The sequence below is a fragment of the Lithobates pipiens genome, unplaced genomic scaffold (assembly GCF_037356315.1).
Source record: "Lithobates pipiens isolate NorthernLeopardFrog02 unplaced genomic scaffold, aLitPip1_a1.2 Scaffold_8, whole genome shotgun sequence".
In the NCBI taxonomy this organism is placed as follows: Eukaryota; Metazoa; Chordata; class Amphibia; order Anura; family Ranidae; genus Lithobates; species Lithobates pipiens.
Window position 1 is genome coordinate 484764323 of NW_027507903.1, and position 14760 is coordinate 484779082.

At 39.9% G+C, this 14760-nt stretch overlaps 1 protein-coding gene across 15 annotated transcripts in view; it reads right to left on the reverse strand.

Annotated features, from left to right (window-relative positions):
* WNK1 (WNK lysine deficient protein kinase 1) overlaps positions 1-14760 on the reverse strand; it is a 233590-nt gene that overhangs the window by 98330 nt on the left and 120500 nt on the right. The window contains exon 1 of one of the 15 annotated variants that reach the window (XM_077468941.1): positions 2191-2444. The exons of the other annotated variants lie outside the window; for them this stretch is intronic. Within the exon in view, the coding sequence (XP_077325067.1) occupies positions 2191-2280 (90 nt within the window). The 5' untranslated portion in view covers positions 2281-2444. Of the gene's footprint in view, positions 1-2190; positions 2445-14760 lie in introns of those variants that run through there. 15 annotated transcript variants of the gene reach the window in all.

Sequence of the window (14760 nt, forward strand, 5' to 3'; positions counted from 1 at the left end):
CAAATAAAAAAGGAAAAAGAAATGTGCACGTCTGAATCAGACACTTTCGTGAATGCAACCGTAAACTAAAATTTTTTATAGCGTTTTAACCACTTTATTCTCAGAAGGATTTGCCCCCTTAATGACCAGGCCTTTTTTGCAATATGGCACTGCGTCACTTTGACAGACAATTGCGCAGTCATGCGAAGTTATACCCAAACAAAATATATTCCCCCCCCCCCCCCAACAGAGTTTTCGTTTGGTGGTATTTATTAATCTCTGCAGTTATATAAACAAAAAAATAAAAAAAAATAAAAAAAGCGTGACAATTTCGGGAAAAAATTAAAAAAATTTTTTTTTAAAGCAAAAAAAGTAAAATTTTATTTTTTTTCCAAAATTGTCACAAAACTAAAATTTCTTCATCAGTTTAGGCCAATATGTAGTCTCTATATTTAGGGTAAAATAAAACTAAAAATCGCAAGCGTATAAGCAAGCAGCATATATTGATTAGTTTGCATATGTTACAGCATCTACAAAATAGGTAATAGATTTATGGCATTTTTGCTTTTATTACTAGTAATGGCAGCGATCTGCGATTTTTAGCGGGACTGCAACATTGCGACGGACAAATTGGACACTTTTAGGACCATTGACATTATACAGCGATCACTGCTATAAAATGGCACAGATTACTGTACGTCACTGGCAGGGAAAGGTTTAACACTAGGGGGCGCTCAAATGGTTAAGTGTGTTCCCTAGGTGTGTTTCTAACTGAGGGGGCGTCACTGACTAGAAGGACCTATTTAGGAACACACAACCTCTCTCTCTCCTCCTGTCAGAACAGGGATTTGTGTGTGTTTATACACACACATACATATACGTTGTGGCTCCCGTGCCCGTGGTTGCGGGTGGTCGGCAGCGATCGCGCATGGATCCCCCGCTATGCAGCGTGCCTGCTATGGCTCTTAAAGGAGCCGCGGTACATATACGGTGATTCGCCAACCTGCCACCGTATATGTATGGAGACGGTTGGGAAGTGGTACTTTCGATAGTTCATATGGGTTTAAATCTTTCCTCCATCCCGATTGAAGTTGTAGCATGATTGAAGCTGTAGCATGCACATCTGCATTTAACTTCTACAAAACTAATCCAAATGCTACTAGTTTTATTCAGATGTACTTAAACAAATAGCATAACTTTTTAAAGTATTCAAACATTTATCTTTTTACAGGCTTAAAACCCTAATTCCCCCTTTTTTGCAATGTTATGGGGGAGCTAGGTTTGCTATACATAACCCTGTCTGTACCATGCTGGCAAATCTTTATAAATTGTAAACTAGATGTGCACAGTATGTCCTAATGAAGAGTTAATGATCTCAAGGCTTGGGTGGTGTATTGTATTTTACCACACTGAGGCACCATGCACACTGGGCTTAAAAAAAAAGACCTCCAGTTCCTCTGGCAGAAAAAACGAACACTCTTATAGAGCATTTTTTGTACAGAGTTTGAGAGTTGAGTTTTTTTCTGCCAGGCTTCAATCAGAAATGCAAACCAGAAGGGTCTTTTCCCTGCTTCTGAACGTTAAGCTTAAAATATGCCTGTAATCATCCTAATGTGCATAGACACATAGGCTAGAACATTGAGTTGCTTCTACAGGCAGAACACAACTCCTGTAGAAGCAGTGATTTTTAAGCCAGTGTGCATGGAGCCTGAAACAAAGCTACCCCTAATTTTACATTGTAAGCTGCCTATAGAGTCCTACAAACACACCCCAAAAACTAGAAAAGTGGGTGGGGGGGAAATAAATATTATATATATATATATATATATATATATATATATATATACACACACACACATATATACATATATACACACACACACACACACATATACACACACACACACACACACACACACACACACACACACACTCCCCCCCTCATGTATCAATGTAAATTTGACCACAAAGGTGGCAATACACTAACGCAAATTCTATGTTCATCCTGTTGAACCAGCCGCCACACTTTTGCCATCAGGGAATAAAAATAAAAAAACTCACTTTTATCAAACTACAGTACATTATACAGTTAATCCTGAGAACAGTATATGAGAAATGGTCAGAAGCTCCCAATACTATTTAATGAAATACAGCCTTTGTTGTAAAATACATATATCTGTTAAAACCTCTGGTTGATGGTCATTGACCCACCTGACCTCCCGGGCAGTCCTGAGAACAGCAGCAGCAGTGAGAGTTCACTATGAGGATTACAGGACAAAACTCCTTCCACATGTAATCCATTGGACAGAGAAATTAAGATCCAGAGAGGGGGATATAGTACTCTGTCACTGCACACCAGACAGAAAGGAGCAGTCAGAAGGGGAGATCGTCATTGTTACTGGTTTCTTAGAGCAGGAAGCCAGGAGAGAGGAATAAACAAAACATTCTTCATGGTCTATCCAGAAGGAAGAACAGGTAACCTTCACTGTACTTCCCACCCACTATGTGTACAGCCCAGTTTAGACCAAGCCCCTCCAATACAAAGGTAAAATCACAATCCTTAACACAAACCCCGCCTCCCTAATCCCCATCTCAAGGCTACATGGCTAGAATCATCCAAACTGTATACACTGAATCATTCAAAATTACGCAAAAAAAAAAGGAAACAAAAAGGGAATACAAACACAGTTGCACGTGTACATTCAGTGACACATTTAAAAGGATCAAGAGACGGGGATGGCCATGGCAGTTTTTTGGGTGCCAAAATCTTCCCCCAAAAGAGATTCTACTAGTTCTATTCAAGAGGTCAGCCACACAAGGAGATAGACCTTTAAAAGTCAAGAATAAAAAAAAAGGGAACATTCTTTACTGCGCAATAAAGTGATGAAGGTCAGATAAAAATAAGCCATTCCCCACATCTGTGGGTAATTGTTGCAATGTATGTACTAAAAAAAAATTAGACCTCAGAGTGAAAAATTCTAGCTCGGTTAGGCCACTTTCACACTAAGGCGTTTTAGTGCTAAAAATAGCACATGTAAAGCGCCTCTCCTGCCATTCCAGTGTGAAAGCCTGAGTGCTTTCACATTGGAGTGGTGTGCTTGCGGGATGTAGAGGAGTCCTGCAAGCTGCATCTTTGGGGTGGTTACACCGCTTCTAAAACACCTGCCCATTGAAATGTAAAAGTGCGCCGCTTACAGCCTCAGTGTTGAAGTGCCCTTAAGTTTAGCCATACTTACCCAACCCTAAAAACAGCATGGATGGATAAATCTTCGCCTGCGGCTATTGTATTTGGACAGCGGCCTATGACGGCTATCAGAATATTGGAACAGTGGTTACATTTGACTGGATGCAGCTGCTGTCTGGCTGACAATTTTCCAACCACTTCCTTAGACTGCTCAAAGGATGTCAGGGAAGAGAATTCCAATAGGATTACTCATGAAGCAAACTATGTGGTCACTTACCTCCTCTTCAGGAGTCTCTTGTTGGCACACCCCTCCTCACGAGTGCCCCCTTCAACAGGCCATGTACTGAGGGGGGCACCTGTGAGGGCACACTCCTGGGCTAGGCTGTGTACATCCACACAACACAGCTCAGGCATGCTGCTAGCTCCCTCCTCACAGGATTTGACCTACAGCAGCAGAATCCTATAGCTCCTGCTGCTCTTAGAGCATCTTGTTAGAGCAAGAAGAGATAGGAGCGATGCTGGCAGGAGGACAGCACTGGATCAATGAGAGGTGCCATTTAAATGTCAAAATGTTTAAAAGGCAGGAGGGGGGCTATGAGAGTTAGTGTGTATTTCGGAATGCATGAAGGATAAAAAAATATATATCTATATATTTGATAAGGCTTAGAGCCTTTTAGTATTCTGTGTGTTAATTGGGAAATTTCCCTTTACCTCCTTTCATATGCAACAGAAAGCGAGAGGCAATCTCTCCAAAGTGATGGAAATTCACTCCTAATCAGTTGTGAGCAGAACAACAAATATCCAGATTTTAAGATGCTTTTTATTTTTGTTTTGGGCTTCTCCTTTACATTCTGTTGTGGTGAAAAAAATTGGTCACCACAACAAAGGCTGCATCTCCCCAAAAGGGGACAGAGACAACAAATACCTTTGCCAATGTGCGAATATAATAAATTATATACATATATATATATATTTTTTTTTTTAAACATGGAGGGATTAGCAATTGTCACAAGAAAACTGACTAAACTACGTGTCAGATATTATGTAACAGTGAATGGGATTCATTCTGCTTCCACCAGGGTCAGGCCTTCCCACAGCCACAGAGATTTATCAGACCATTGTGTTGACACGAGACACGTTGTAGTGGATTCATTGTTCAGCCTTGGCAGATGAGGTGCTGTAGAGGATAACTGTGCAGAGAACACTCAGCAGTATAGCACTGAGATTCCAAATCAATTTCCTTACCTAAAAAGCACATTAAATATAGTATTTGAGTGTCAAATGATGCAATTTGAAAACTAAATGGAGACTCTGCACTAAACGATTGCAGGTATAGAAAATTTTTTTTTATTATTCACCAACTATACTTGATAGTTTAGTGCGTAGACATTTAATCCCTCTTTCTCTAGGCTGCTTAGTGATTTTTCTCACCAACCAAATAAACCAAAAAGCAAAAATAAGACCTCAATACTCAGCTGGTTGCCAAAGGCAAAAACATTTTACTTAATATTGTCACACACATCAATACAGCCATTCAACAGGGCCTAATTATACAGGATGGTTTGTTTTCTTTTGCTGAATTGGACCCCATTACATTTTTTCCCCCCCAAGCCAACAGGGGGCTTTACAAGGTACAAAAGGAAAAATGTATAGTGTAAATCCGCTAAAAGTAAAAATACACATACATTGCTTAAAACTTGTTGCTTGACATCAAAAATCCTACGATGGCCAAACAAAAACTGCCAGGCTGTCTTTGGATGTTATCAAAAGTCTATGACCACAAAAACGATCACATTTATTTATATTGAATATAAAACAAATCATATGACCAAGTTGTGAAGGGATATAGGAGAGGACATTATGTAGAACATCACAATGATCAACACCAAGTCAATTATAATTAAAACACAGAGGCTGTAATTATTAGGGATCAAAAATCTGGTCTGAACTGTCTTGCAGTCGATGCAAACTGATGGCAGCTAATAAAAATGCTGGTTCAATACAGTTTAAGCAAAAACAATGAAAATCAAATGTCGTAACTTTTTACAATTTTATTGCTGGCAATTTCCAACTTACTACCTGTACTGTCTGCATAACACACCCTTGAGCTCACATAACTCTCGGGGACAAAATAATGACATTGATGAACTGTCTTCCGGCACGCAAATGCTGTGTGAGGCCCACAGTAAAAACATGGAGTCCTAGTTGTCAGGAGCATGAGCAATAATATTACTCTTAATAAGTAACTGCTCTAATCTTCTCCTCTGCTTGTCAGCATGCCCTAGGCCTCCTATGCTGGGAGAGAAGAGGGAATGTAGGCAGACTTGCACACAACAAGCTCGTTACTGAAGTCATTATTCCTAGCCAGTTGGGAACAAGACCGAACTGGAGTGGTTATCGACCAGTCCAAAACAAGTTCCCGTCTAAAGACTGAGCGCTGTGATTTAATTAAATGCAAAAACTGACATCACCACAGTCGTTTTAAGCTGATCATAGATGTATAGGAGAATTTGCAGGCAAAATTACGATTAATAACACAGATGCATAAACATGTATGTTTGGATTGCCTGAGCAGTTTTTTTTCCTACACAGGAAAAAGTGTGAGCATGTCCAGGCACCTCCAATGTTCACGTACAGAATGGAAAACTAGAAAATCAGTAGAACTTTTCCCAACGCAGCATTTCTCCTGAGAAAGGGATTTCTCGATCAGGTGACCATTTCATGTGTGACTAAAGAGGCTATGCATTGGGGAAACAAAACATGGCAACCTCACTTTCTACAGACTGCAGGGTAACAACTCCATACTATGAGTACCATTATTGTATAATTAATACTTATAACCCATTTTGGTCCATTATACCCATGTAGTTCTTACAGAAAACCCAGTCATTAGGGTAATAAAAAAAAATTCAAGGAGAACTCCAGCTTTTCCTAACCAAAACAGATGAATTGTGTATGAGTGAATCCCAGCCACGCTGTCAGTCTGTGTGTAACTTATCTCCTTTAGTTTTATAAAGCAGGTTTCTGTGTCTGATGTTACCACTCCTCCTGGCTGAAGTTCTGACTTCCTTTTCCAGTCCTCATACTACATGTCCCATGATCCTTTGAGCCTCTGTAGTTTCAGGGCGGGCCATGAGAGTCTGGCGTTGATGTGGGTGTTACAAGGTGTAAATATGTCATTCCTGTCTTTGCAGCATGCCAAAGAATAATGGCTTACTGCAAGACTACAGAGGAGACTATGGCTCATTATAAAGGGGTTTCCTTCATATGCAAATTAATCACTTTACCCTGGCTTTGAAGGGTGGGATCTGAGGGGTGGGACTCCGTTTGGCATATTTAACTGGAAGGATTGAATTCTAATTGTGATCTATTCACTTCTGCCCAGCAGCTGCACAGCTAGCTTTCAGGCTGTGTATATTATATGAAGGGGCTTCCTTCTTGAATAATGCTGTGATCTGTGAAGCGGGTCTTGGGAGGCATGGACTCCTTATTAGGATGTATTCAATCCCACCCACCATCAGAGCTGTGAAGGAAGTTACATTTTTTGCAGAGTCTGAAAGAATACAAAGGGGAGTGTTATAGACTCTAGCTGCTGCAGGAAGTGGCTGTGGAAGGGACAGAGTCTATCAGCAGGATATAGTGTTGCATGACACCAAGCAACAACTAAACCCAGAATTCCAGGGGATCTACAGACAACAGAGCAACATGGCATAGAGGTATGATCTATGCTGGGATTGATCATTCAGTTCTAGTGAAAAGAAAGTTGGAGTTCAGTTTTAAATCCATCCAACTGCTGGGTGTCTCTAATGCCCAATTTCCTCATTGTGTTCTGTGAGTCTACCCACTGGCTCTAACTTCATTACTGTGTCATGTACTTATGTAAAGGCTTGGGGGCGGAACCACAGAATGCCTCTGCTTAGCAAATAAGCAAAGATTTTAGGAACAGGCCCTGGGATAGGTTAACCACTTCAGCCCCGGAAGAATTTACCCCCTTCCTGACCAGAGCACTTTTTGTGATTCGGCACTGTGTCGCTTTAACTGATAATTGTGAGGTCATGCGGCATGGCTCCCAAACAAAATTTACATCCTTCCCCCCCCCCCCCCCCCCCCCACAAATAGAGCTCTCTTTTGGTGGTATTTGATTAGCCCTGCGGTTTTTATTTTTTGCGCTATAAACAAAAAAATAGACAATTTTGAAAAATAAAATGCATTATTTTTTTTACTTTTTGCTAGAATAAATATCCCCCAAAAAATATATATATATAAAAAAAAAGTTCTTCCTCAGTTTAGGCAGATACATATTCTTCTACATATTTTTTGGGGGAAAAAAAATAAAAATATGTGAATGATTGGTTTGCGTAAAAGTTATAGCATTTACAAAATAGGGGATAGGTTGTATGCCATTTTTATTAATTTTTTTTTTTTTTTAAATGGCTGCGATCATCGATTTTTATCGTGACTGCAACATTATGGTGGACACCTGGGACATTTTTGGGACAATTGTCATTTATACAGAAATCATTGCTATACAAATGCACTGATTCTTGTGTAAAATACACTGGCAGTGAAGGGGTTAACAAGAAGGTGGCAGTGTAGGGGTTAAGTGTGTCCTAGGGGCATGACTGTTGTGCACATCACTGATCTCTGCTCCAATCACAGGGAGCAGAGATCAGTGTCACTTGTTGCTAGGCAGAATGGGGAGATGCTGGTTTACTATAGCATCGCCCCGTTCTTCCTCTCCGTGAGGCGATCTTGGGTATCCCCGTGGCAATAGAGTCAGCAGGACCTGCTACCCGACTCACTGAGCTCCACCTTTTAAAGGGCAACATACAGGTACGCAATTCTGCCTGTATGTGTCCTTCTGCCGACTTATATCGGCATGAGGCGGTTAAAGCGTATTTACAGTTTCATTGCCAAACTGGTGTAACACCTACTTTATATTTGTTAAATGTTCTTACTCACATAGCATAATTTTAAAAACATTTTCAAATTGTTGCTCACCTTTCTAATTGCTTTTTCTTGCTGAAAACTCTTAACTTTCTCTTCTACAAAATATTAGCGAGGGGACAGTGGAAACTGATGTTTACGATAATCAAGCCTACCTGTACTGTGCTGGGAGATTTCATTATCAGTTGTCTTGAGCGGTTTGGAAAACCTCCTTTTACTTTTCATTATTAGTGGTAAACTAGATTTACCAAATTTACTGTTCTAATGAAAGGGTTAAAAGTGTCAAGGTTTGGGTTTTGCATTGTATGTTAATGCGCCAAAAAAAAAAAAAAGCAGCTGTCCTCTATCTACACATAGCCATAATTCAAGACAATAGAAACCGGTCTATAGGGTCCAATGTATAAACCCGCTGTAAAGAATCCACTAAAAAAGTTACGATTTTGTTTTTCTAATCTTCAGGTATGCTGTGTGAATGGGAACACAATGGGATTTCTCAAGTTTGACTGCAAAGGTAGCTCTATACAGTATAAGTGTGAACTGCCTACATTAACATTTACAGTAGTTTTTTTTTTTGATAGGGCCAACCACAGATACAGGATGATCCATTTTGGTTATATGAAACCATAGCAATAAAGTGAAATTCTAATCACAAATTCTAACCAAGGCTAAAATCTACTTCCAGCCCCATTCTAAGACTATTCTATCTACCCTGTAAAAGAAAATATTTCTAATACTTGCCTATCCTGAAATCAATCTGGTCACATGAACGGATCCTACCATCAGCTTCAGTGTACAGGAGAGGCAGCAACAACAGCTGCAGAGCCTGAGAGATGGTGTCACCCATAGGCTTACTATGGGGCAGCCATTGTCGGCTGTCCCTCCTCTACACTGAAGCTGGAAGCTGCTCATGTGACCAGACCAGAGTTGATTACAGAGTAGGCAACTATAGACCTTTTCTTTTGTAGGGTAAATTGAATATTCCTAGAATAGGTGTGGGAGTAGATTTAGCCTTCGTTAAAATTTCACTGGAATTACATTTTAATGTAAATTTACCAACAACCTGGAATTACACGCTCTCACTGCTACTCCCCAACTAATCGTTATATATTGCATTTGCAGCAGATGATGTATTGTTAAGGATGGGTTTTATCCTGGGAAGAAACAAGGTCAAGTATGGTTTATGGATTGCTAATAAAGTAGTATATTTAATCACAAGGCTGAATATAAAACAGGGCCAAAGATCATATCTGTATTCTTCCGGCAGTAATGTCAAACAGGCTCAGAAATACAACTTTTTTTTTTTAAGGGGACTTCACAGCAGATAACTGCTGAAATACTGCAATTAAAGTGGATGTAAACCTCGATTCATGAAATTTGAGCTAGGCACACACAGTGCCTTTGTAAAAGTATTCATAACCCTTGAAATGTTCCACACTCTTTCATGTTACCATCATAAATGTAAATGTATTTTATTGTAATTTTATGCAATAGACCAACAAAAGGGGCACACAAATTGTAAAGTGGAAGGAAAATGATAAATGGTTTTCATTTTTTATTTTATTTTTACAAATAAATGTGAAAAGTGTGGTGTGCATTATTTGTATTCAGCCCCCCGAGTCAATACTTTGTAGAACCACCTTTCGCTGCATTTACAGCTGCAAATCTTTTTGGGGATCTCTACCAACTTTGCACATCGAGAATTACATTTGTGCCCATTCTGCTTTGCAAAACAGCTCAAGCTCTGCCAGATTAGATGGAAAGTGCTTGAACAGAGATTTTCAAATCTTGCCACAGATTCTCAACTGGATTTAGGTCTGGATTTCGACTGAGTCATTCTAACACATGAAAATGCTTTGACTACACTACTACAATACTGTACTATTTCCACTGTAGCTCTGGCTGCATGTTTAGAGTCTTTGTCCTGCTGGAAGGTGAACCTCCACCCCAGTCTCAAGTGTCCTGCAGACTAACAGCTTTTCTTCTGATTGCCCTGTATTTGGCTCCATCCATCTTCTCATCTACTCTGACCAGCTTTCCCTGTCCTTGCTGAAGAAAAGCATCCCAACAACACGATGCTGCCACCACGTTTCATGGTGGGGATGGTGTGTTCAGGGTGATCTGCAGTGTTAGTTTTCCATGTTTTTCTTTTAGGCCAAAACATAAAATTTTGGTCTCATCTGACCAGATCACCCTCTTCCACAGGTTTGCTGTGTCCCCCACATGGCTTCTCGCAAACTGCAAATGGGACTTTATGGATTTCTTTCAACAATTGTGTGAACAAGGCCTTACTGTACTCAACCAAGCATTTATGACTCCCTTACAGAGACGTGGACACCCAAACAAGGACCCTCCTCCTCTGCAGTGAAGACAGATGACCAGAAGCATCACATGACCATAGATTTAAGTAAATATTTGGTGCATTTTTTCTTTCTCTATGGAGCCGGTTCACACATCTCTGCAGCTGGACTGATGAAAATTGCACAGGAGCCCTGTACATCTTTTCGTCAGTTTCGGGTTTGAATTTAGCCCAAAATTTGGGCCGAAATCAGACCTGAAATGGAGAATAGAGACGCACCAGACTCCTGCTGTGAGCCACTGCAATCTAGTGTGAACCCAGCCTAAAAGTATATTTAAAAAAATCCAAAAAAAAGGTACAAAAAAAAAATAAGTTAGCTTTTAGAATTTACACACACACACACACACACACACACACACACACACACACACAGTGTTTCCTATAGCAACATATTTTGCGATACCAGCAGAGAGCCTATTGTGATCAAGCTATTTTCTCTCTTAAAAGTTTAAGTTCACCTTTTCTGAAAAAGTGAACACCCTACACCCTTCACACCCACCAGTCACCCTTTGTACTCACCTTGGTGGGTGATGAGTGGTCAGAATCCATGCAGCATATATAGCAGTCCAGAGATTGGAAATTCCTGCTCCTCTCCCTCTTAATCCCCATTGACACTGCTGCGACTTGAAAGTCACGCGATTTTGAGGCTGCAACTTTGCCCCGATTTCAGGGAATGGCGGCAAACTGTGTAAACTTGAGGTCTTTATACCTCAACTCGCAACAAAGTCGGACCAAAGTAGTACAGGCACTACTTTGAAGTCAGTGCGACTTGAAGCCACACAGATATGAATGATTACCATTGGGTACGACTCTTCTTGCGACTGATGTCCAAAGACATATGAAAAGTCGCACAAGTGTGAAAGAGGCCTTACTGTGGTACTTTTAGAATGGAGCAGAGTGATTCCGATTGGTCAGGGCTGGGACAGAGCATTGCCTTGATCCACTCTGGAAGTGCTGAAGAAAGAGGGATGAGACTTCAAATCTCCAGACTTCACTAGCTGTGTGGGTACTGACAGCTCATCAACCATGGAGGTATGTACACCTGGGATCGAGGGTGGGAAGGGTGTATGGCAGTTCGTTTAACTTTTATTTTTTTTCTGAAAATGAACCCTTTAAAAAAAAAAAAAAAAAAAGCTTGAACTTCAACATTTTATGCTTCAAACAAGGGATTGCAGCATATGCCATTAAATTGGATCACATGACTCCAATCTCTCCCACGGGAAAAGTACCTAAAAGGCTGACAGTTCAAATCAAATCCGGCACAGCGGCTCAAGGAAAACATTTTAACAAGTCTCTAATCTGGGATAAGAGAGAGTTTAGCAAAAGCACTATGACAAATTGACTTCCATCTGTAGAAACACTGAGCACTCAACTATGTTCTCAGAAGGAAATTTGTACAGCTACTGACAGAAACCAGCAACAGTCATGCAACTTCAATGTTAATCGTTCCATAACATCATAACAGGGAGAAAAATAAAAGTACAACAATCCAATGCCTCTGAATTTAAGTTGTAAAGGCAGAATTTTTTCATCTTTATGCATGAAGATAAAAAACCTTGTGTGCATCTGCCCCCCCCCCCCCCCCACACTTACCTGAGGTCCCTCTGTCCACAAGTGTCTCAGCCGTCTGAGACACACACACAAATATAAAATTATAATATATATATATATATATATATATATATATATATATATATATATATATATTTATTACACACATATACATAAACAAAAAAAACACAGGATTGCTGCACATAAAATGTATTAATATATTAATGTGTGATACTTTGATAAGACACATAAGGTTATTGGTTAATTGCCTAGGTGTAATTCTATATGACCAAGAGGTTGTTATATATTGTGTATATATTTCTCTAATGCTGGCCATACACTGATTTTTCATATATTCAAAGTCCTTTTTCTAGAAACAAACATTCAACCATAAGAGCAAACGATAGTGTCATGTATTGACCGATAAATCGTTCAATGGACATTAATACATTTTTTGTTCTTTTTTTTCACATTTACCTTGTGCAAACAGTTTGGACGAGAAACACATTAACCTTTCAATTTATCTTTCAGGGGAACATTTTCAAACTTGTCCTTTGTTTTTTGGCTCAAAAACGTCCCAACCGATTTGTGTCTATTAACTGGCCGAAAAAAGAACCAACTGTCTAAATGACCGAGTTTCAAACAATTTTTTCATATGTCCAGCATTAGGCTACCTTTTGGAAGCATCTGATGAAATAATTGGGCCATCTGTTCTGTTAACCATTTTTGTACCAGTGAAAAAAAAACAAGTGAAGGAATTGAATTATACTAATGATTGATCACATAATTGATTCCAAATGTGTTTGAAAATGTTTAAGTTGTCATAGGTATACTTCAAGCTTTAGATCAGGGATATGCAATTAGCAGACCTCCAGCTGTTGCTAAACTACAAGTCCCATCATGCCTCTGCCTGTCATGCTTGTGGCTCTAAGAGTCTTGCTATGCCTCATGGGAATTGTAGTTCTGCAACAGCTGGAGGTCCGCTAATTGCATATCCCTGCTTTAGATGTATTCTGATCTGATGAAGGGCATAAGCTTGTGAGCCCGAAATAGAAATCATAGAATGCTCTGTATATGCTTGAACAATCGGTACAACAACATTTTATGTGCAGAAATCCTGGGGATTTTTCTTTATACATGGTACGTACATATACACACACTGCATTTAGGTGGCAGTATTTTGAGCAAGAGTGAACAAGGCCTTACTGTACTCAATAACCAAGTCACTTCAGGTACAAGGTACATAATGAAATCAATATAGTCATTAAAAATATATTTTAAAATAAAAGCCAACTATACTAGAGAAAATTACAGCTGCTCAGCCACAACTAATTAGGGGAGGGATATATAGGAAAGGCAATTCACTAAAGGACCCAATACCAAATACAATAGGCCCCTCACATGGGCTTTCCGATCAGGTTCGCCTGTCAGTTTTTCAGGCGGACCTGATCGGGCACTAAATTTACTCCTACGGAGAGGTGGATGTCAGCAGTGACATGTCCACTGATACCTGCTGCTATCTGATACGTGAAATCCAGACGGATAATGATCCCCTTTTCTATCCGATCGATAGGATGAAAACAGACAGGCGGTCCGTTTTCATCCAATCTCCCATAGAGGAGAACGGGGCTCTGACAGGTCCGTCTCTGCACAGTAAGTGGAGACGGACTGGTCATCTGCCCACTCAGCAGATTGATCCCCTGTTGAGCAGGGTGGACCACCCATGTGAAAGGACCCTATTGTTTCAGCTCAATAAAATATTTGCAGACAACTGATAGTCGCGCTACTGATACAGGGGAGGCCCAACTTATATAAGGAATGTGGCTTGATGTGGGAATGGCTTTTACTGAGCGAGGTGTGGTTCTCAGACTATGCAATGGAGATTTTATTTTTATTGAAATGCTAGAAATTGATACAAATTTGATCCCTTTTACTGGCTAGCAAAACACTGGGGAGGTTGTATGTGAAACCATGCTTTAGCATCCAGATGTCCCTTTAAGTCAGATCCAAGATACTTTTTACCATGTACCTATGCGGCATCAAATAAGTCCAGTAATATTACCTAATGTTTGCTATATTCAGACGAGTGTGAAATTTGCACACAAGCAAAAATTCAGACCTACTTGGCCAGATCATACTCGGCCAGTACCACAGTATTAATAGACTGAAATTGTGGTACAAGATGATGGCACGGGACATGGATTGCTTAGGCATTCAAAGCTTAATAAAGATGAAATCCAGGCACAAAACAAAAAAAATAATTTAAATATATTGTTAAATAACCACAAAGGGTATAAATTCACTTTGTGTGCACCAAATGCCTTTGCAAACCGAATTATTACATTGCAAAAGTTGCAGTGAACAGAGCTGGGAGCGATATCCATCAAGCCCCACCCTCTACAGACTGCCTACAAAATACCCACACAAAAAACCCCTAATCAAGAAAGAACATATGAGGGTTCTTGTTTTTAACACACACACTTTTTAAAGACCGCTCGTATATGCCTGGTTGTAAACCCTTACAGTATATACAGTGGGGAAAATGATTTGTTCCCCTACAGATTTTGTAAGTTTGCCCACTTGTAAAGAAATTAAGGGTCTATAATTTTTATCAGGACTTGGTACTTTGTGGAGAGACCCTTGATAGCCAGCACAGAGGTAAGGAGTTTCTTGTAGTCAGTGACTAGGTTTGCACACATCTCAGGAGAGATTTTGGCCCATTTTCTTTACATATCTTCTCTAA